Source organism: Molothrus aeneus, chromosome 21 (assembly GCF_037042795.1).
Source record: "Molothrus aeneus isolate 106 chromosome 21, BPBGC_Maene_1.0, whole genome shotgun sequence".
Taxonomy (NCBI): Eukaryota; Metazoa; Chordata; class Aves; order Passeriformes; family Icteridae; genus Molothrus; species Molothrus aeneus.
This window is the reverse complement of record NC_089666.1, coordinates 2,522,162-2,545,632: the sequence shown is the minus strand read 5'-3', so window position 1 is coordinate 2,545,632 and position 23,471 is coordinate 2,522,162. Positions and strand designations below refer to the sequence as shown.

At 49.0% G+C, this 23,471-nt stretch overlaps 1 protein-coding gene across 5 annotated transcripts in view; it reads left to right on the top strand.

Moving 5' to 3' along the window:
- EIF4G3 (eukaryotic translation initiation factor 4 gamma 3) overlaps window positions 1-23,471 on the top strand; it is a 147,377-nt gene that overhangs the window by 68,172 nt on the left and 55,734 nt on the right. For 4 of the 5 annotated variants that reach the window (XM_066563785.1, XM_066563783.1, XM_066563781.1 and 1 more), the window contains 7 exons: window positions 988-1,083; window positions 6,582-6,614; window positions 12,716-12,736; window positions 14,124-14,303; window positions 15,324-15,438; window positions 18,649-18,749; window positions 21,375-21,497. In XM_066563785.1, coding sequence (XP_066419882.1) covers window positions 1,054-1,083; window positions 6,582-6,614; window positions 12,716-12,736; window positions 14,124-14,303; window positions 15,324-15,438; window positions 18,649-18,749; window positions 21,375-21,497 — 603 coding nt within the window. In that variant the 5' untranslated portion in view covers window positions 988-1,053. The remainder of the gene's footprint in view (window positions 1-987; window positions 1,084-6,581; window positions 6,615-12,715; window positions 12,737-14,123; window positions 14,304-15,323; window positions 15,439-18,648; window positions 18,750-21,374; window positions 21,498-23,471) is intronic. The other variant, XM_066563784.1, reaches the window with a different exon arrangement.

Below are 23,471 nucleotides of genomic sequence, written 5' to 3'. Positions count from 1 at the left end.
CCATCCCTGGGGGGATTTAAAAGATGTGTGGCCCTTGGGGACATGGTGTAGTGGTGGCCTTGCCAGTGCTGGGGAACAGTTGCACTTGAAGATCTCAGAGACTTTTTCCAGCATTACCAATTCCACCATCCTGTGGCTCTTGAGAGCAAAGGCTGTTGCAGGCTGGTGGCTGGTTTTTGTGCTATTACAATAATAAATGATTTTTTAAAATTATAATGTAAATTATACTGGTTTTGTTCAAAAAGAATAAGGAAAAAGGCATTCTGAAAAGTTATTTCTAAATGTCTCATTAAAATGCGTCATCAGCAGAGCTCCAGAGCTCCAGTTTATTGTTACTTTGGGCAAATAACACTTGGGGAGAGCATCTGCTGGGATAAATTGTTACAGCCCATGGAAATGGGTGCAAGTAGGAAAAATGTGCAGAGCCTGTAGCCGTGGCCTGCCTTCCATCTGGGATGATTTTGGGCTGTTCCATTGCATTGGAAATGCATTAATGCAGCAGCAGCAGCTTCTGTTAAGCACACTCAAGGTTGTTTCTTGCTGCTTGCCTGATTTTGGAGGATTTATTGGCGTTGTCTACAGGTCTGGCTGTCCTTGGAAGCTGGTTCAGGGGAGGCTTTTGGAAACAGGTGGCCAGGCCTTTGGACACACAGGGTTTTGGTGACACTGTCATGTGTCTCTGGGTTGTTTCCCACTTCAGCACTTGGGAAGCTCAGGTGATAAATAATAGCAAACTCTGACTTATAAAATTGTAGTAAATTCTGACTAATAATTACTAATGGAGCTGTTACTTACCAGTGGAGCTACTAGTGGATCTACAAGCTGCTCCCATGAGAGGCAGTGTTGATGAATTGCTCCTCGACAGGGATGGTTTCTCTCTTGCAATCTTTTCATCTTTATCTCAATGTCAGTCCTTCCAGTTCTGTTCCTGCTTTTTGGGATGAATCATTGCATCCACTCACTTGGCTTTTTCTTGTTCCCTGGCAGGCTCCTTATCCCTCAGGACAGAATGCAGCTCCCACCACGCTGGTGTACCCTCAAGCCCCTCAAACAATGAACACTCAGCCTCAGACCCGCTCGCCGGTAAGGAGCCCACGCTGCCTCCTCCTGCTCTCTCCTCCTTGCTCGTGTGTTTCTCTGTCTGTGTGTGTCTGGAGCACGAGGCTGGTTCTCTGCAAAGCCCATTTTACTGACCTGGAAGCACATCCTGAATGGCAAACCTTGGTTGAGTTTTTCAGACACTGTCCTGGTAGGATAATTTTCCTTCTGAAGTTCCTAAAGAAGCGATGGAGGGATTCTCATCTACCTTTAAATAATACCATTTATTTTTAGCCTAGTTGCTTTCAGGTTCACTTCATTATAGAGTTCAGGTTCATTGCCAGAATCTTTCTCTTTTCTTCTTTTTTTTTCCTTTTTATTTTTTCTTTAAGGATGTGTTTTGTGCAGGGATAGACCAAGATCAAACACAAGCAGTTCTCTGCAGCAGCACTCGCTCTCCAGTGGCCTCTGGGCTTTGCTCCCAAATCAGTGCCACCAATCAGTTCTAACCCTGGAGGTGCTCACATGTAACCTAGAGCTTCTGTGTACTCAGATCTTTTTGTGCTGAGCCCCTTTTTCATCCAGCTTTAGGTTTGATCATCCTTCACAGTCTGTTTTTTGGGGGTGGGTGTTTATTGTGATACTGCTCTGCTGTTGTAGGACTTCAGTTCCCCACACCAGGCACTTTCTGGGGATTCTCTGCTTGTAGCACAGCTCCACATGATGTTAGAAGACCCTCCTAGGGCATCAGAGGCTTTGCCCAGCTTCTGGAGGCATGGTGGCTTCCCATCAGCACATCCCAGGGCTCTGTCAGCTGAGGAGCAGCAATCCTGCACCTCCTGCCCCTCGGTGTCAGGTGTCAGGATGCCCATAACCCCCTGGTGCCTTCCCAGCACTCTTCTCTCTTTAGAGTAAGGCAAATGCTCCTGGAGCAAACTGAGGCCTCTGAGACAGAGGATTTTGTCCACAGAACAGTTATAAATACAGATGAACCCAGGGCAAGGATCCCCAAACCTGCAACATCACTGGGCACTTGCCCAGCTCTGGAGGTTTCCTCTCCAGGACAGGCCAGGGTTTGTTCTGAGGCCCCTCAACCTCTGCTGATGAAGGAGCCAGGTAATGCTGACTTGGAAGTTCTTTGATGTGCACAGCTGGGAATTTGTCCTCAGTGCCCCATTCTGATCAGTAATGCAGGACACTGCTGCTAAAATTCTTTCCTCAGTAAGTATAATCATCTTTAATTGTTGCAAAGCACAACTAAGCTGGTATGGTTAGAACTGGAGCAAAAACTTGACTGAAGAGCTGCATCTCTAAACCAGTTTTTTTGACAGCCCAGCAGAACAGTGCCAATACATTGCACAGAAAACTGGAAGAGGAGGAAGGTTTTGGAACAGAGTCCGGTTTACAGGTCCCTGGCTGGAAGAGGCTGGATAAAATACTGCATTGTAAGCAATATAACAAACTGTACTCCTTCTTGCAGGCAATTGTGCCCACGGCCCTGTTTTGATTTCTTCTTCCTTTCTTTATTATATATATTTTTTTACCACATCCTTTTTTGTTGGCTACAGAAGTGCACTGGGTTTGCTTCTTTGCTGAAAGCACGAGCTGCCGTGGCAGCCTCTGCCAGGTGAGGTGGTGCCACAAGGGCCCAAAGCTGAATTACAGAGGGGTCTGACCTGGGGTAGGACAGAGACCAGGGCCCCCTGGGCTTTGTCACTCAGCAGAGAGAGAATCTGCAGGAAATTTGGCCAGTAAATGTCAAATTTTTAGTGGTTTGGCCCCGTAACTGAAGAGGTCCAGGGGAAGAATTTATCTGCACCCTGTTTGTATTGTTCTGAGCTCTCCTGTGTGCAGGTTTTGCCATGTGCTCTGCTAGTGCCCATCTCACCCCATGACTAAAAGCTGCTCCCACCCATCACATCTCATTCCACCTCCCACCCCAAAGCAAATGCAAGACCAGCCCAGGCCTGAGCTACTCCTGCATTTGGTTCTTCGCTTGATTTATTTCTTTGTAATTTAATTATTATTTTTTTCAGTTTATTTTTTAACCCATTTGGTGGTGAGGGGAGGGTGAGGAGGGTGGCAGGGTGGCTGTGCCATCCCTGGGTTCCTGTTGTGCTCTGGCAGGGTTGATCCAGCCCCTCCCTCGAGCCAGAGCTTCCTCCATCCTGCTCTGCATCCAGGAGCCCTTGGGGGTGCAGAGCTCAGGCCCTTGGGGGTGCAGAGCTCAGGCCCCTGGGGGTGCAGAGCTCAGGTTTTTCTGTTCCCCCCTGCACAGCTGCCTTTGCAATCCGTGTTTGCTCCCACGGCTGGAATTGCAAAGCTCCAGCTGGGGCAAGGAAAACAAAATCTGGGTCCTTCAGCACTGCTGAAAATTCCCCAGGAGCTCTTGGCCATGCCAGCCCCCATCTTAACACAAACTGTCCCATTTTAGGGCTTCTGCCAGAAAAAGAGAGGGTGCTGGAGCACTCCAGGAGGGGTGAGGTGTGCCAGCCCAACATCTGCAGGGAGAGAACTTTCCAGTGTCCATGGAGCAGTGGGCAGCACTGTAGGGAGGGGGCCATGGGGCAGGGAGGTTGGACCCAGGATTTATAAGGTTTTCCTAACTACTGTCTTCATCAAACAGAGAAAAAACAACCCAAAGTGTCTCTTTTAAGCCAGCAGTGACTACTACAGTTTGTTCTGTTGCTTACAGCTATTAACAGGAATAATTCCTATCAAACAGAATTATTTTTAAAAAAAAATTAAAAATCAAGAGCCAGTGGTGACCAGTGCAAAATAGATGAGGGCATTTTTCACTAACTTGGAGCTTTATTTCTTGTAACACATATTACTTTCCACCATGGAATAAACTTTGGCTTCTTCAGATATAAACTTCCAGCTCTTGTTTTAGGTGCAGTGAGAGCAAATCTTTTCTGTGCAGCAGGGATGAGAGAGGTGCCTTGGCCCTGAAGTGAAGTAGTACAAGGTTTCTGCATCCCACCATTCTCTTTTTGGCTGTTTTCTTTCATTGGTGTCTGACACAGAACGTGCAGCCCTATGGAAAGGCTCAGCCCTTCCAGGGTACCTTTAGTCCCTTTTCCCAAACACAAGATACTTGAGCTGGTTTAGGGGAAATTCTTTGGGAAAATAAGGACTTGAAGTGCTTTTATCTCTGGAGACTCATCCAGGTACCTGTTTCTCCTCATCCACAGAGCCACTGGGAGAATGCCAAGAGGCTCTGAGTCCTTCTGTTTCATTAAAATAGAAATTACAGCTTTGTAGTTCCACAAGGTGACCATGCTTTGCTTTTTTACTCTTCATTGTAAGGCTTAGGGAGAATTTTCCAGGGTGAGAAAACTATTTGGTGAACCAGTGCAGGTCATTCTTAATAAACTCTTGTCCCAGGATCAGTCTGTGTGTCCATATTTACACATTTCTGAAGGGTTTTATGACTTTCATCCAAGTGTCACCAAGTGCCACCATGATGTGAAGGTAGAAGGAATATATAAACACCAGGATTAGCAGAGTAGTTCTTGGAAATCTTTAAATCTAGGCAATTTAAGTGTTTATAAAGGAAAAGATCAAATGGACCAGTCAGTATTTATGCTTTGCTTCATGTTGGTGTTAGAGGAGCTGTAAGGGCTGCAAGTGAACCCAGGCCCACTTTTCCATATAGAAAATAAACTTATTAAGAAAGTCACTAATTACCCAGTTTTGATCACTGTTGTGAGGCAGAGAGTGAACCACAATGAGCCCCTGAGTGAGCAGAGGTGGCTGTGCTGAGCCATCACAGCAGAGGCACGTGGTGGCTAAAATCCACTGTGGATGTAGCTGTGGTCACTGCAGTTCATTATTGGAGCTCTTCTCAGTAGAATTCCCTGCTCTCATGGTGGAGCTCTGCTCTAACACTGACAATTATGGGTTTCAACACCTAACTCAGCTCTGGAAGTGGGTACCTTGTCATCTTTATTTATATTTTCCATTTCTTGCATTCATTTTTATTTCTATTTTAACAATCAGTTCCTTCTTGGGAAATGCTTTTAATGTCAGCTGAGCATGTTAAATTGGGGTTATTTTCCTCTGCTTGTGGCCCAAGTGAGTGGGAGATGATTCAGTGGCCTGAGCTCAGGGCTGGGACCCAGAACCTCCTGTTCTCCAGCCAGGCTGCACTGCCTGGGCTGGGCCTTGTCTTTCAGAGAGGTGACACATGCCACTCCTTACAGGGGCTTTGCTGTGACCCCAGTGGAGGAGTTAGCTGGAAATGCAGTGGCAGGGGTGGACGTGCCAGGAGTGGCTGCTCTTTGCCTCTCAGGGGTGTCCCTGTGCAGAGGTGTCCCTGTGCAGGGATGTCCCTTTACAGAGGTGTCCCCGTGCAGGGGTGTCCCTGTGCAGGGATGTCCCTTTACAGAGGTGTCCCTGTCTGGGATGTCCCCGTGCAGGATGTCCCTTTACAGAGGTGTCCCCATCCAGGGATGTCCCTGTGCAGGGGTGTCCCTTTACAGAGGTGTCCCTTTACAGAGGTGTCCCTGTGCAGGGGTGTCCCCGTGCAGGGATGTCCCTTTACAGAGGTGTCCCTGTGCAGGGGTGTCCCCGTGCAGGGATGTCCCTTTACAGAGGTGTCCCTGTGCAGATGTATCCCTGAGCAGGGATGTCCCTTTACAGATGTGTCCCCGAGCAGGGATGTCCCTTTACAGAGGTGTCCCTGTGCAGAGGTGTCCCCGTGCAGGGATGTCCCTTTACAGAGGTGTCCCTGTGCAGGGATGTCCCTTTACAGAGGTGTCCCCGTGCAGGGGTGTCCCTGTGCAGGGATGTCCCTTTACAGAGGTGTCCCTGTCTGGGATGTCCCCGTGCAGGATGTCCCTTTACAGAGGTGTCCCCATCCAGGGATGTCCCTGTGCAGGGATGTCCCTTTACAGAGGTGTCCCTGTGCAGGGGTGTCCCTGTGCAGGGGTGTCCCCGTGCAGGGATGTCCCTTTACAGAGGTGTCCCTGTCTGGGATGTCCCCGTGCAGAAATGTCCCTTTGCAGGGACATCCCTGTGCAGGATATCCCTGTCTGGGATGTCCCTGTGCAGGATGTCCCTGTCTGTGATGTCCCTGTGCAGGATGTCCCTGTCTGTGATGTCCCTGTTCCTCCCTGGCTCTTCCCAGCCATGGGGCTCCATCCTCTGCTCCCCCAAAGCCCCGGAGCAGCTCCAGCCCAGCTGCTCTGACCATTGACCTCCAGTTCCAACAGTTCAGAATCTCCACTGCTGCTCGTTTGCAGTTGGTTTTTGGTTTGATGTGTTCCTCCCAGGCAGGATAAGGGTTGCCTGCATCCCTGAGTGCCTTTAGGGGCAGCTTTGGCCGTTTGTCCAGCTCCCAGCACAGTGCCCGTAGCAATGTCCATCGTGACACCTCAGCCCCTGTGTGTCGCTGTCCTGCAGCAAAGCTTTCGACCGTGTCGTTGTTATTTTATTTTCTGTGGGTTTATTTTGCATAGAGTGTGACATTTTGGTTCGTTGTGGTGTTTCTGACTCTTTGTGCCTTTCCTTTTGTGTTTGTTTCTCCCGCCTTTCCTCAGTTTGCAGCGGGGCCTCGACCTGCCCATCACCAGGTACAGTACCTGCCCCTTCGTTATCACCCTGCACTAATTGCCTGGGGGGGGGGTGGAGGTGACTCACCCACTAACTCAGTGCAGGAAGCAGCCCTGCAGTAGCTCCTGGCACGTGCATAACCCTGCTAACAGCTACCTGCACCCTGAGTGACACTGACCTCCCCCGGGTCACCGCTGCCATTAACCACCCACACCCCAGGGCAGGAGAACCTCTGGGAATCATTGCCAGGGATGTGTGGGCTTCCCTTGCCTTCTCACATCACTAAAAACGTGTTCTGAGTATTCCCCAAAAGAGTCAGTGGTTTCAGTTTCCTAAGATGTCACCTTGGAGCAAACCAAACAACTTCCCTGCCTTTGTTGTGTGATGCACCTGGTTATCTGTCACCATTGAATTGCTTGGTGTCCTTTTCACTTAGCCCACAAAAGCCAGACCTGTAGGAAGCTTTGAGTGTTCCTGTTGCACCACTTGGACTTTGTGAGGACCCACTTCATTATTAAGAAGGAGATCTAGGAATAGCTGTGGCTTATGGAACTCAGGGGTGGCAGAGCTGGGACTTCTCCAGTGCCAGGACAGATGCACAGGCCTGTCTGTCCTAGTCAGGGTGTCTGGAATTGTCTTTTCTTCAGCTCCTACACTCCTCTTTCCCAAAACACTTATCCTTGGGAACTGATTTTGATGCTTTTGTAGGTTTTGAGGGAGCAGAGGTGGCATTGCTGGTGGGAAAGAGGAGGAGAGGCAGGGAAGCTCTCCCAGAGCTCTTTTGGCTTGCAAGAGGCAGGTTGTTTCCAGAAGATAATAGAAAAAAAATCTCAGTAATCCTGTGGTGTCAGGACAGGGGCTTGAGGCATGGAAGGTTTGTTGCAGGGAATTATTTTGTCCTCACTTCAGTCATTTCCTGAGCAGTTGAACACTGGGATGAGCAGTGTGGGGAGAGCAGGTAAGTGTTAGGTGGGCACAGCCCCCAAATCCCCACGATCCTTGTTCCTTCCAGCTCAGGGGGCAGCAGGGGAGCTGGAGCCTTGCAGAGCAGGGCAGGAAGAGGAGTGTAAGGAATGGAATGGGCCAGGTGCAGCTGTTGGCTCATGGGCAGAGGTGCCATGGGACCTTTGGGACAGTGAATTCTGAGTGTGGCTGGACAGGCAGGGACAGAGGAATGTTTGCAGGGGCAGCCTGGGCAGCGATGGGGCATCAGGGTCTTGTTCAGATGCTTTTGCTGTTGACCTTAACTTCAGGTCAGTGTTTGCACTGCCCAATGCAGAGAGTGCATTCCTGCTCTGCAGCTCCTTAGTCCCTTCATTCCTAAGGGATGTATTCACTGGGAGCCATTTCATGTTCTCCTAAAATTTACTGAGCTTTCTTTAAGCAGGGTTTGGCCCATGAGTCTTGAGGCAGCACAGCTTTGGAGGAAATACTCCCACAACTGGAGTTTTACTGGTGGGACTTGGCCACCACTCTGTCAGAATGGGATCCAAAACTTTCCTTTGCACCCAGTTATGGCCCTGCCCTTACTGTGCTTGTAAATTCTGAGTGTTTTCCTGATTTTATCACAGTTAGATTTTTGTCTCTCGTACATTTGAATCTGCTTATAATGATCTGTGAGAAGCTGTCACCATTAGGAAAATATTCCAGGATTTATTCCAGTTACATCTGTCATGTGCTGTAGCAGGACAGGCACAGAGACACCTGGGCTGTGGATCAGCTGTTTGTTTCCTTTAACCCAAAACACCCACGGTGTGGATTGGGGGTGCAGACAGGGATTTTGGCCCCTGCCACGTGCAGGAGGTCACAGCTGTGGGAGCAATTTCATCTGAACCCAGCACTCACAGGGTGCTCGAGACCAACAGAAATAATTATCCTCACAGGAGAGTTTGTAAACTTGGTTAAACTGTGTAACACAAGCTGAGAGCTTTGAGACTGAGATTCATCAGCTAGAAAATGCTAAATAAGTAAATTGGCCTCAGCAGGGCTAATATTTACTGCAGCAACTCCACCTTCCCTTTGAAGGCATCAGCAGCACTGTGGGGTTTGCAATTCCCTGTGTCCATCCCAGCTTTTATTAACATGTGCCTTGTATTGATTCTGGGTCTCCTTCAGGCAAATAATGGATTGTTCTTCAGTGTTACTGCCTGTAATTATTAGAGCTTTAAGGTCCTCAAATGAGCATGATTTAAGCACCTGAAGTTGAATGACAGCTTTATGAGCAGGGTTTTGTCCTGGGTGGAAATGCCTGCCCTGCAGTTGGACAGTTACAGTGGGAGCTGGTGGAGCCAGTTAATGCTGAGGGAAATGTGACCCCACTGTGAGAGAGAAAACAGCAAAGATTTGGGTGTTACCAATAGTGGCTGAAGGGAAATGAAATAATTGCAGCAGTTGTGACTGGAAGTTAAGTGTGCATCAGTAATCCCTGATTCTGAGATCACACACTGAGAATCTGCAGGAAAACCTCACTTCACAGGAGAGAGAAAACAGCCCCTGCAAAGTGTTTTGGGCAGTATTTTGGAATACACTCTCAGCTTGTGTTTTTCCCCAAATGCTGTGGCTCATGGAGCTATTCCCTGCTGGAATTGCTGCTCCATTTCCCACTTCCTGCACAGACTTTCTGTTTTTTCTTTCTGAGTGAGGCTGTGGAGTCACTTTGTTGCTTCTGATCCTCACAAAGCACAGTTGAGAACAGCAGTTTTCTTCTAACCTGAGCTCCAAAATGCAAATTTTTGGTACATTTGAATCTGCCTAAAACCCCTTCACTTATGAAGTGACTTGGGGAGTGTGGGGTTTATTTTAGAAATGAGTGCTCAGAAGAGGCTGGTGTGATTAAAAACAGAAATCAGAAATACAAATTGAAATGTGGTTATTTCCTTTTGACTTGAACTGTGTTTGAGATGGGTTTGCTGCTCGTGGCTCAGCCTCTCACTTGAGGTTGCTGGTGGAGTTTATTCCAGTTTTACCTTGGGGTTGCTTGAGTTCCTCTGGATGTTACTGGTACAGGAGAATGGGCTTGGCTGGATGCTGCTGTGGAAAAGCTTTGGGACTTGGGGAGGTTGGGAGTTCACTCCCTGAACTGACCCAGCTGACCATTTTGTAGCTTTTTTGGGGCATTTCAAGTCAGAAAGTGATGGGAAACTGCTGCAGTCACTTCTCTGTCTGCATCCATGAGTGTGTGAAGGAGCTGCCACATCTAAATACCAAAAAGGGCTTTTTCCCTTCATTTTATGATTTAGTAAATAGTAAAACAGGGGGAGTCAGAGGGGAAGGAAACAAGCCTTGAGCCAGCCCAAAGAGCTACCTGGGGGTTTGAGCTGCAGCTCCTGCTCCTGGAGGAGGGACAGCACAAGAGGAAATGGCCTCCAGCTGCACCAAGGGAGGTTTTGGGATATTGGGAAAATCTCTTCATGGACAGGGTGCTCAGGCACTGGAAGAGGTGGAGTCAGCATCACTGGAAGTGTTCAGACAAGGTGTGCATGTGGCACCTGGGGACGTGGGTTAGGGATGGACTCGATGATCTTAGAGGGTTTTTCCAACCTAAACAATTCCACAATTCTCTGATCTTCACATCTCAGGGCTGCAGCTCCTCAGTTCCTGCTGCATTGCCCGTGCAGGCACCTCCTCCTCCCTGCCCCAGGCCAGGCTCAGGTTATCCCACCAAAGGCTGGGGCCTGGTGGCACCAGAAAGACTAAAAATTAATAACAGGGCCACGAGAAGCTTGAGTGAAGTGCAGAGCTTGGGTGACAACTTGAACTTTCCTTTTGCTTCCATTCTCCAAACCTCCCCCCAGGCTCCTGGGAAAAAAAATAGATGAATGCCCATGTTTGCCAGGCTGAGCTTAGCACAGGTTTGTTTTCAGGCTCTTACGCCAAATTTCTATTTTGGTGCAGCTTTGGGGTCCAAGGGAGCACTCCTGGCACTGGGAGCCATGGCCTGGAAATACAGAGCTCAGGGCAAACCCATGAAAAGCAGTGCTGGGTGATGGAGGGGGCTGGGGCTCTCCTGGGGTGTGACCGTGTTCACAGGGTCTGAGGATGAGGGCAGAGACCAGGATCTGACTCCATGTTTCAGAAGGATTGATTTATTACTTCATTATATATATTATATTAAAACTATACTAAAAGAATAGAAGAAAGGATTTCATCAGAAGGCTGGCTAAGAATAGAAAAAGAAGGAATGAATAACAAAGGCTTCTGTCTGGGACAGAGAGTCTGAGCCAGCTGACTGTGATTGGCCATTAATTAGAAACAACCACATGAGCCCAATCCCAGATGCACCTGTTGCATTCCACAGCAGCAGATAACCATTGGTTACATTTTGTCCCTGAGGCCTCTCAGCTCTCAGGAGAAAAAATCCTAAGGAAAAGATTTATCATAAAAGATGCCTGTGACACTGGATCTCTGCTTTTCCTTGGTGGCACATTGATCATTGATTTTATAACTCTGGGCACGGAGTGATTGGGGAAGAAAATGAAGAAGATGATGGTAAATAAAAGGATTTGGCAGGGTTGGGGTGTGTGAGCAGTGACTAAAGGGAAGATGGCAAGGAAGGGCAGAGGGGTAGGGAGGGGGTTTGCAGAGGAAGAGCCCCGGGCTGTGTCCCAGCATGGGAGCCTTGGGAGCCTCCAGGAGCCTTGGGAGCCTCCAGGGCCCAGCTGGAGGCTCTGGAGGAGCAGCTGGCCTTGCCCAAGGGGCTCCCAGTGCTGGGAGCGTTCCCTGGTGCTCCCAGCAGGTTCTGGAGCTGCAGCAGGACCTGAGGAGCAGATTCCATGGGTGGGGTCTCCCCATCCCTGGCACTGGGGCTTTTCCTGCTCTGCCCTGTGGATGGAGGTGCTGTTGATAGAGCGAGGTCTCACTTCTGCCTCCAGCCCTTTTCACTCTGCATAAACACACACCTGTGTGGGGCTTATTAAATTTTTCCAACCCTCCCTCAGTGAGACATATGCTGCAACATGCTTACAGCTTAAAAATGACCATTACTCAGTGAATTATAGTGAAAAAAGAAAGAATTTACACTTTTTGGTGTCTTTGGATATCGAAAAACCACAAACTCTGGTGATTCTCACCATAAATTCAGCACCTGTACCTGGTTCATGCCACACTCCTGCATCTGCCCCACATCTCCCAGCCACACACAGGTTTTATCAGAGCAGGACCACGCTGGGCTCTTGTTCTTCTCATTTGCTTTCTCCACCCTCACTTCCAAACTTTTCTCCCCAAACAGTTCTGTTCTCCTGGTTCAGGTCACACTTCCAGCTGGGGACAGCTCTTCATGCAGGTTGACAGGGCTGGACATAAATAATTGTGCTCACCTTAACAATGTCTGGTTATCTGAAAGAGTCATCCAGGGCTTCCCTGGACAGATGGTTTGCTGTGGGGAGCAGCTCAGGTGTCATGAACTCCTCAGCAGCTCCAGAATGGGCATTTTAAGCTCATTGTCATGTTGAGGACAGAGACATCACAACTTCCTTCCCAAACCTGGGGTGGACAATCCCAGCTCATCCCTTCCTTCCCCTCTCTTCTTTTCTCACTCCTCCTGGCACAGTTACTCCCTGTAGCACATCACTGCACAGCAGCCAGCAGGATTCAGTGTGATGTGTGGTGGCCTAATTATTATAATTACTTTTTACTGAACAGTTAAATATGTGGCATTTCTTCCCCTCCCAGTCTTGGTGCAGAAAAGGAAAGAAATCCATTATTGGAGCCAGGGTTTCTGCTTTATCTGCTCTCTCTGTACCACTGAAAGAGACCAGAAGGAGAAATATTTGATGTTTTAGGAACAGAGTAAAGACAAAGTCTTTCTGTAGTGTCACATTTCATGCAGTAAATCATGGTTTGATTGAGTTTTTTGTTTGGTTTTTTTTAAACTTTTATACTTGGATATGAAACTTTCCTAGGAGAGTTCTGACCCTGTGGGATTCTGGCAGCAGAGTCCATGGTGCCACTCAGGGTCTTTTCCTGGCTGTTTCTGGAAGGGATGAGTCAGAGCAGGGCAGAAGCTGACTGCAACTGTGTTCATTTAGGGTGCATGTTGTATCCTATTCCTTCCTGTTGATCTGTAAGCTGTTCCATTGGCTTTCTTTCTGTTTCCTGCTGCTTTCTTGCTTCGTTATTGAAGGGAGGATTCAGACCTATACAGGTAACTCCAACTCCTGGTTCTGCATGGCATCGGTGTCTCTCACCTGGTCACTCCTCTGTCAGTGAATGCCTCAGCGTGTGGTGCCTCCCTCACCTCCTGAGCTGTGAGCTCAGAGCCAGGGCCTGCAGCCCCGTGCTGGGGGGGACAGAGCCAGCCTTCAGCCCCGTGCCCATCCTGGGGACAGAGCCAGGGCCTGCAGCCCCGTGCCCATCCTGGGGACAGAGCCAGGGCCTGCAGCCCCGTGCCCATCCTGGGGACAGAGCCAGCCTTCAGCCCCGTGCCCATCCTGGGGCAGAGCCAGCCCCGTGCCCATCCTGGGGACAGAGCCAGCCCAGTGCCCATCCCAGGGCCTGCAGCCCAGTGCCCATCCTGGGGGCAGAGCCAGGGCCTGCAGCCCCATGCCCATCCCAGGGTGCAGAGCCAGCCCAGTGCCCATCCTGGGGACAGAGCCAGCCCCGTGCCCATCCCAGGGTGCAGAGCCAGCCCAGTGCCCATCCTGGGGACAGAGCCAGCCCCGTGCCCATCCCAGAGTGCAGAGCCAGCCCCGTGCCCATCCTGGGGGCAGAGCCAGGGCCTGCAGCCCCGTGCCCATCCTGGGGGCAGAGCCAGGGCCTGCAGCCCCGTGCCCATCCCAGAGGGCACAGCCAGCCCCATATCCATCCTGGGTTCAGATCCAGAGCCAGCCCTGTGCCCATTCTGGGAGGCAGAGTCAGAGCCAGCCCAATGCCCATCCCAGGGTGCAGAGCCAGGCCTGTGCCCATCCCAGGGCTGCTCCCAGCACAGGAAGGTGGGCATGGGTCTCTGCCAGGGCTTGCTTGGCTGCCTGGGCCTGGCCCATCTGCCAGGGCAGCACCTTATGCCAGCGTGGTGCAAGGCTTTGGGACCAGCCTGGTTGCCACCCTTTGGAAAACAGGGCAGGACAGGTGACCTGGATGTAAGGAGAGGCATGAGGTGCCTCTGACCTCTGTGAAATTCTGGAGTTTTAGCTCTTCTGGAGATAAATTGGAACAGTTGCCTTGATGTTTTATTTCCCTGGGGTATTTATAAGGGTGGGGATTTTAGCAGCCAGCCCACCTTATAAAAAGGAAATTAGACAATCTCATTTTTCTAAAGTTGGCTCTGAAGGTTCAGCTGTAAAATTCAGGAGATACAAACTAATAATTCTTAGTTTGTAAAGTTTCTTGTCTGTTTCTACCTTGTAAAATAGAAAGCCATAGAGGACCCTGCTGTTCACAGAGAAACAAGGACTGTCCTGCAGTTTTCTGCAAGCGTGGCAACCCCTGGAAACTAACACCATCACTCTAATATTGTAAGCATATCTCCAATTCTTTCCCAGGGAGTCTGACCAGTTCTTTGTTTTCTCTCCTCTCTCCCTTCCCTCTTGTAGTTTTTTCAGAGGCCTCAGATCCAGCCTCCAAGAGCCACCATCCAGAACAGCAGCCCCTCCATCCGTCCCGGAGCGCAGACCCCGACTGCCGTGTACCAAACCAACCAGCACATCATGATGGTGAACCACCTGCCAATGCCCTACCCCATGCCTCAGGGCCCCCAGTACTGTATCCCACAGGTAAATCCAGCCTCCAGGCACCTGAGGAGCTGCAGAGCAGTGTTTGATGCATGGGGGTTGTCTCAGGAGCCGCCAGGAGGGTGTGGGGATGTGGCTGTGAAATCAGGCTGGTAGTTGAATATCATGTGCCAGGGCAGGTCTAGATTAGGTATTGAGAAAAGTTCCTTCATGATGGGGCATTGCAGAGGCTCCCCAGGGCAGTCAGTGGTGGAGCCAGCATCCCTGGAAGTGTTGAAGAAACGTGTGGATGTGGCATGTGGGGACAGGGTTCAGGGGTGGGCTTGGCAGTGCTGGGGGAACAGTTGGACTTGGTGATTGTAGGGGGCTTTTCCAGCCTAAATGATTGCAGGATTCTGTGGTTCAGCCTCTGTCCTTTTCCGTATGAAGTATTTGTTCTTCTGTGCATGGAGGCACTAGGAACCAATCACCTCTTTCAGGCCTCCCTCAAACACAGTAGGAAACCAACGTCTTGGACATTTAAATATTGGACTAAATATTGGACTAAATATTGGACTAAATATTTAGTGTTTTAAAAATACCTAATTTGACTCAATAGATCCACAGGCACTCCAGAACCTTGGGCCTCATAACACAGTGTGGCAATCAGGGCAGGGGCTCTGTTCTGCCTCAGCTCCTGTGTCCTCCCTGCCTTGGCTTTACCTTATTTTGGCACTAACATTTGGAGAGGTTTGGGTGGATATTAGGGAAAACTCCTTCATGGAAAGGGTGGCCAGGCACTGGCAGAGGATCCCCAGGGCAGTGGGGGAGTCCCCATCCCTGGAAGTGTCCAGGTGTGGATGTGGCACCTGGGGACATGGTCAGTGGTGACCTTGGTGCTGCTGGTTGATGGTTGGACTCAGTGATCTTAAAGATCTTCTCCAACCTTAGCAATGCATAATTCTGTGCTGCCCAAAACTGTCATTAAGCAGAGTGAGGATCAGATGCCTGTTGCTCAGAGGGGCTCAGTTACAGCTTGCCCCAGGCCTTGTGCAGTGGTTGATGGCTGTTTTGTCCCCCCAGTATCGTCACAGTGGCCCCCCGTACGTCGGGCCACCGCAGCAATATCCTGTGCAGCCACCAGGACCAGGACCCTTCTACCCAGGCCCAGGTCCTGGAGAATTCCCCAATGCCTACGGTGAGTTCTGCTTGGAGACTGCTTACAGTCTGTCCTTGCTGTGTTTTTCTGTTGTCAAGCTGAAGATTTATAATAACAAGCTGGATTAGCATTTGTTTGAACTTGAAATAGCTGCTAAATTTGGTGGTGTCACAGCCCTGATTATTCACTCCTGAAAAATCCCAGAGTGTTGTTTGTGTGAGTGTGTCAGGAAAGGCTGCAGCTGCCCAGGATCACCTGTGACCAGCAGTGGGGCTGGTTGTTGTTCCCTGCTCAATCATTATTACTTGTTCAGGTATTGTGGGTACATTTGGCAGCCCTGGTTTTCCCTGTGCCATGCCTGGCATTGCCAGTTAACAGCAGTTAACATTTCTTAGCCCAGTGTTTCTTGTTTGGTGTGTGCTGGCGGATAAGAACAAGCCATGTGGCTTTTTCCCTGGATTGATGCTGCCAAGATAATTTAGTCCAGTCTGTAACTCCTGCAGAGGCCAAAATTTGGCCTTTTCATGCGTTTGGTCACTCACTGCTCCCTGCAGAGATATTCTCAGGCTCCTATGGGAATTCTCTGTTGGAGTTTTGGAGCCTTGGGGTGACTGATTCCCTTCCAGGCTGACCAGTAACAGCCCTGCTCCCTTGGCAGAATTGCAGTTTGCTCTTCACACACAGAGATCCCTTTGGAAGGAGAGAAAAACCCAGTAGCTTCCCTGTGCATCATTCAGAAAGGTCTCTTATTTTTCCTCTTTTCCTTCTCTTATTTATCTGGTCTGTGTGGAATGCATAGGAATTATTGAAAGGTTGTTATAAAGCCCTTGAACCTGGTAATGCAATTTCAGAATAGGAGAGAGGGTAATTACAGGGCATCTACTTCCTGGTGGTTGATCCTGGAGAAAATAGAAGAAAAATTGTAATGATGCTTCAAATCTGATCCACTAGATGAGGAAATTGCCCAGTATTCCTCATTTCTTGTAATGCTACAGGTCTGTTTTTTACCTCCTGCTTGCTTGGTGCCATTTATCTGTCTTCACTTCTGTAATTAGGACAAGGTTCATTTCCAGCTCCTTTCCTCTCCTGGAAGCACCTGGTTTTTTTGCAGAAAATCTTGGAATCTTTCAGTCCCAGTTTTAGGTTGCTGCAGCTGTGGAGCATCAGTGGGTGAAGCCAGAGCTCTCTGTCCTGCAGAGTTCTCCAGGCAGGGAAGGTTTCACCAGGGATTTGCCTGTACTTACCCACACCTTTCCCTCCTGTCACTCCCTTGCTGTATATAGGGACTGGGAATGCTCAGCTCTCTCCAGGTGCTGCCAGGTTTGGGGAGCAGCTAAATCTGCTTTTCAGGCATGTTCAGTGCTGCTGGCAGTGCCTTTTCCATCAAGCACAGGGCTTGTGGCCAGTGTGGCTGCTGGATATCCAAATCATTGCAGCTGGGCAAGACCTAAAGAAAGTGATATGGGAAAATACAGTGGAAGAAAAAACTCGTGAAGATGGACAGTGCAGTTTTATAACTCAGTTTTGCAGTTTATCATTCTCTGATGTCAGGGAGTTTCTGTACAACACTGGGAAAGACCTTGAAGTGATCAGTGGGTAGGAGAGAGACTAAAAGTTGGGTGCTGAAGAACTGGAAGGGATCAAAGGCAGGGAGCAGAGCAGAGAGTGTGGCACTGGCAAATGCACTTGGCTTGTCACAGAAGCTGTTTCTTTCCAGAAGTTACTTTCTTCAGGATTTGGGTTTTAAAAATACTTTTCATAAAGGGAGAGTCATTCCCTGAGTTCTGCTGGAGCTGCCTCTCCAGCAGGGATCCCACTGCAGGTGATGTGGTTATATCTGGTTTCTAGGAGACTGCCAGTGAAGGGAATTCACACCTTGCAGGATCCCAGGCTCCTCCTGTTCCCTCACCTTAGCCAGGCTCTGCTTGGACACCTGCTCATCAGCAGGGTTCATAGAATCACCAAATCCCAGGATGGTTTGGCTTGGAAGGACCTTAAAGCCCATCCAGTCCCACCCCCTGCCATGGGCAGGGACAGCTTCCACTGTCCCAGGCTGCTCCCAGCCCTGCCCAGTTTGGCCTTGGACATTTCCAGGGATCCATGGGCAGCCACAGCTGCTCTGGGCAATAATTTTTGATTCCCAGCCTGCAGAGATGCAGATAGAGACTTTGAGGCCAGATCTGAAGTGGCTTTGCTGGCCCTGGCATTCAAACTGAGACATCTCCTGAGTAATTCAGCCCAGCCAGGAGCGTGGCTTTGAGCTCCTTGATGCCATGCAGTGCTCCCTGCTTGCACAGGAGGAGTTCCCTCTCTGAGGATGCAGAGGAAAGCCCTCTGAGCTGGGATTTACAGCTCTCAGCAGGAGGAATGCATCCTTGGAGTTGCAAATCAGGCTGTGCTGGGCTGGTTTAATTTGCTCTCTTGGATTTCACCCTTTGCCTGAGATCCAGCGACCTCCTGGTTGGGTTACAGGCACAATCCAGATTTTCATACCCAGTTAAAAGGTTAGTTCAGCTGAAGAATAGATCAGATTGGGCCAGAGGCAAGTGCAAGCTCTCAGTTCATCCAGAATCCATGCTAGAAGGGAGAACACCCAGCAGCACCTTACACATTCCCCTGACACCTGATCCATGGGCAGGAGGCAGCTCTGCTCTACCACCCTCATCTCTGGTGTGGTCTTAAAGCACTTGGTGATTCATTGAGCCACTCTCATTCCACTGAGAAAACCCTAATGAGCCACACTGGCTGCTAGGAATGTGACCAGCACTGTGGTGTAATTCTGCACTCATCACCATGGTCCTGCTTTTTGTGTGTTGCAGCATGACAGGAACATTGCTCATAATTAAATTTTCTGGTTGTGCTTCCAAATAGGTTGCAGTTGACCTCACAGATTGTTTGTATTGGTTAGACTGAATTTCTCTACAAAGGCAGAAAACCCCTGATAAACCAGCAGCAAATCCAGCAGAAAATCTTCCTGTTTGTCAGGCAGAGGAGCCCAGGGATGCTCTTGCAGTGCCTCTGTGGTGTCCACAGCCTCTCAGACATGGATGATGTACATGGCCAATTTAGGGTCATGGAAATCAAACAAGAAATGGTGCCTGAATCTCTTGTCTTGATGGAGCATCAGCTTCTGCTGAGTGGCAGCGGAGCTGAGCAAACCCAGCCCTCTCAGAGGGATGCTGCACCTCTGGCATTGGTTGTGTGTCCTGAGCTGACCTTGTCCCTCTGTTTGTGTCACTGCTGCCCCAGGAACACCCTTCTACCCCAGCCAGCCCGTGTACCAGTCTGCACCCATCATTGTGCCTACGCAGCAGCAGCAGCCGCCGCCTGCCAAGAGAGAGAAGAAAACGGTGAGTGGGGCACTCTGTGCTGGGGGGAGCTGCAAGGACATGAATAATGTTCTTCAGATTAAACCTGAGCTTTACCTTCACTGGAGGCCCTGGCACAGGAGCCCAGAGCAGCCTTGGCTGCCCTGGATCCCTGGAGGTGTCCAAGGCCAGGCTGGACAGGGCTGGGAGCAGCCTGGGACAGTGGGAGGTGTCCCTGCCCATGCTCTAAGATGAGCTTCAAGGTCCCCTCCCACCCCAAACCAGTTATTTTGTGATTCCCAAAGAGATGAAGTGTAATTAAACATTGCACAGTGCTGTTTTCTATTTTTCTATGGGCACTGTCCACTCTGAGTTTGTGACATCTCAGCCAGTCGAAAAGGAAAATAATTTTGCCGGTTTTCAATAAACATGAACAAAAGCAGCATGGTCGGCCCAAGCCTGGAATCCTCACCTGTGCTGCTGCTCAGAGTGCTCCCAAAAAGCCAGGTGGGAATGAGTGAACTCAGCAGTTTGGGAGAATGTTGGGAATTGGTTCAAAGTGACAAATCAGAAATTATTGAATATTATGCATTGAAAAAGGTGGAAAACCAGGAGGTTGTGGATGTATTTGCAGGCTTGAAAGAACCTGACCACATTATCAAAGTGGATATGGGTTTGGAGAGTACATTCCCTCTCTTTCTAGTTCACTGGGGGGAATCTGAGAGAGGCAGATGAAGGGAATTTCAACCCATCTACAGGTGGATGTGGGGAACAGTGGAGGTGTGTGGGGTAAATGTGAGGTTTAACCAGGAAAAGATGATGTGGGCTTGAACTTGTGAATGAATCGTTTGTAAAGGACTGAAGAGGAAATTACAGCAGTGTTTGTGTGAGAGTGTTTTGGAAACATTAAAAGAACAGTTTCCTGGGGGTAGAAAAGAATAAAAGGACTTAGACATGTCTCAAAATGCAGAATATTTGCATCTTTGGAGTTTTGAGGGTGATCTGGGGTGACACTTGATTTGGGAGACCGGAAGAACTGAACAATGTGTGAGCTGTGCCTGCAGGAAAGGCCTTTTTGGTGGCTGCTCTCAGCAGCTTTTTTGTCACCTCTTCAGGCCCCAGGAGTCTCTTTTCAGCATCCCAAACACGACATGCCCAGATCCCTGATGCCATTAAAATGCAGAGCTGATCAGACACGCTCAGCTGGGATTAAGGCACTTCCATGCCAGCCAAGCTGAGTTCTTCGAGGCAGAAAAGGGATTTTAAATGCCCAAGATGCTTCTCTCTGAATGTGCTGTTTCAGTTTGGTAATTGGTGTTGCAACTGTTGGAGAAATGAAAAAAATTAAATGTATTATTGTGCACATGCCCACATCCACCATGAGCTGAGTATTTGAGTACTACAAATTTCCTTTGCAGGCAGGGAAATCTTGTTTTTAATGCCATTGACTCTGTGTCAGGAGGAGGAGAGGGCCAACTCTCAGGTCCTTGTTGCTGTAGTTAATGAAATATTTTAGCAAAAAAAATATTTTTTGCTAAAATAATTAATTTATCCTTATTTTATCAAAAATAAGAGAAGCCCAGACTCAACACCCTGAGTACAGTGTGTGTGTGTGTGTTCACAAACAGAGTGAAGCCAAACTGAGTTTAAGTCACAAAGCCCTTCTGCAGTTCCAGTTTTACAGCCCAGCATCCCAGAAGGGCTGGCTTGGAAGGAGCTGCAGGACCATTCCCAGCCCCTGCCATGGGGCCATTCATTACAGGCTGGTTTCCAGCAGAGCCCCTGCCCTGGGAAGGGTGATGGTGTCTCTTGGTTTGCTTGGATTTCTGCATGGAATTGATCTCAAGTTCAGCCAAGAGCTTTGGAGAAGGTGGGCAGATAGACAGAATTCTGTCTTCAGGGTTATCAGATTCTGCTGGAGATGAAAAGCTGTTTCACATTATCCCAGACACGCTGGCTCTGCCCCCTGCTCAGGGAATGGATTGGCTCAAGTGTCAGTTGAGGATTCACTGAGTGTTCTGGAGTGGTTTCTTTTGGAAAATATTTTTTTCTTCCCATTTTGGAGCTGTGAAGAGACTCAAAAATCCCATTTCTTTCCTAAATGCTGCAGAGTTCTAAGGACTTTGAGTTTGTTCTTTCAGTTTCCCTTTTCTTCACTCAGTATTTTTGTTTGATTCCCTCTGTTTTGGGGGAACCTGGGACTGATTTGCTTTCCCCCTTTCCTAGAAGTGGGCTGGCAAGGTCAGGGAGTTTCCTGTCGGGGTAAAAAACAAAACCTTTTCTCCATTCTTGCCCTTTCCACTACTGGGCAAGCTGAGCTTGTACCCAAACTGTCCCCCACTTTTTCTCAGTTGCAGGAAACTCACATTCCAGCAGCAGAGCCTGTATTTTGCATTACAGGGTGCACATATTTAGACTGAACTTGGTGTGGTTGATGATTCAATTAGGTTTTGATTAAATTAGGTGTTGATGAAGGGATGACATGCCATGCATTCCAAGCCATGGAAACAAGGCACATCCCAGTGCTGCTGCTGAGCCCCAGCTCATCCCAGAGCATCTCCTGCTGCCTGTGCTGGGAGCTTGTGCTGCTCCCCACCAGGACAGCAGGTACAGGAACATTGTGGGAATGATTCCTTTGCTCTTATTGCAATTCTCTCAATCCTGTAGATCCGAATCCGGGATCCAAACCAGGGAGGCAAGGACATAACAGAGGAAATCATGTCTGGAGGGGGCAGCAGGAACCCCACCCCGCCCATCGTCAGACCCACCTCCACCCCGACTCCACCTCAGGTAAGGAAGGGCTGTGCTCCTCCTCCCCTGGGGCCTCTCCCTCCCACCTCCAGCCACACCTGGACCATCCCAGAGACCTGCATGCTCCCAAATGATTCATTGATTCACAGAATCAATATTCTCCAGCCATGATGCTTGCCCAAGTTTGATCATTGGAGCCCCAGTGCTGCTGTTCTTTCCCCTCCCTGGTTTTCGATCAGCAGTAGATTTTCAGTGTTCAAGGAGGAGCCAAAATATCTGTGGGAAAGGAGGTGTCTTTATGCACCTGGGAAAGCCCATGTCACAAGGCTGATTGATTACAGACCTTCAGTTGCATCACTTTTCTTTCTGCCTGTGTGCAGTTGTTTTAGAGTCACCAGAAGATGTGGAGCTCAGGAATTTTCTCACAGAACTGTAATAAGTTAGCACACATTTGTTCTCTGGGTGTTCAAACTTAACAATGCATTTTGCTAATGAGAGAAAAATTATAAATATTTTTATAATTATAAAATTTTAACTCATTCTTATTAATAATAATAAATATAATTATAAAAATTATAAATATAAAAATACTGAACCCAACCATCTGAACTGCCCCTCTCCTTCCTCCTTTGTTCCCTCCAGGTAGGATCTGACCCCTGACACATCACAACAGTACTGAGGTCACCTAGTGGAATGACCAGATTTTAGGGCCAAAAGCTTCCCTGAACAAGCCATACCTTCCTGAAGGCAGGAGGAGGGGGAGTGGGAGGTGGGGAGCAGGTTTCTAAATCCCACCTTGCAGCTGGGACCTGCTCATTCTGATCACTGAGTCAAGAAGGCTGCATCTCCTCACTCACTCCCAGGACCTTGGCTTTGTGCTTTGTGCTTTTCCCACTTCAGGCTCTTCTCTTCACGAGCATTTTCTGTAGGTCTTAAATCCCTTCTTGTCCTGCACCTTTGAGTCTGACCCCTTTGAGTCCCTGGTTAGAGGTCAGGAAGGTTCTCCAGCTGAAGGCTGGGCTGTGCAGCTGAGCTGGTGCTGGGATGTGATTTCTTCTTCTTCCACCTTCTTCCCTGGTCGATGTTACCAGCTTTTGGCAGCTTTTAAGGTGAAACAGCTTTTCCTGAGCTCAAACCTTCCTTTCCTCTCTGTGTGGGAGTAGATTTTGTGCTGAAAGTCCTGTGCAGGAGCACAGCCCTGTCTGGGAGCACTGCTTGTGCTGCAGTGGGAGCTGGGGACTGCAGGCAGATGTGACTGGGTCACTGAGGAGAAGTGACAGAGATCCTGGAGATCCTCCCTGGGACCAGCAGGGCTTTCCCAGCTGAGTCCACTCCTTGTGTCTCTGGAGGCACCACCTTGTGCTTTGTCGCTGGTTTTCCCCTCTGGTCCCCATCCAGGACGAGCAGCAAAGCACCAGGTAAACTTCTTCCCATCAGAGATGCCAAACATGGGAATCTTGGTGAGATCATCTCCCCATTTCTTCTTCCTACCCATCCTTCCCCATTGGAAGTGGGAAGAGTTGGAGCCAGCCAGGATTTCCCGTGGTATTCCTGCCCAGTGCAGTGAATCCAGGCACTTACCTGATCATTCTTACATCCTGCAAGCTATTTTAAGGCACTACAATTAAGTCAAACAGAAGGAAATAAATGTGTTTCAAGGGGAGGTTACTAGGCCTGAATTCTGATCAGCTGTAATTTAGATGCAGAGCACAGCAGTGATGTCCAATCATCTCCTCCAAGGTATGCAAATATTCCATTGTTTAATATCCAGCCTTCCTTTTGATTAGGTGCTTAGAACCACTTTTGGTAATCACAGAAGAGCTCTGAAATTGGGCTCACCAGAATAAGTTCATTAGTGTAACATAACTGAAAATTTAAGCCCACTTAAGCCAGGAAATTCAACATTATTGTCCCAACAGCTTCTCTAAATCAAGTCTTGGGAGCACGTTTAATATCTTGGGTGAAATTAAATAGTGCCTTAATAACTGTGCTCAGGAATTGCACTGGTGGGGG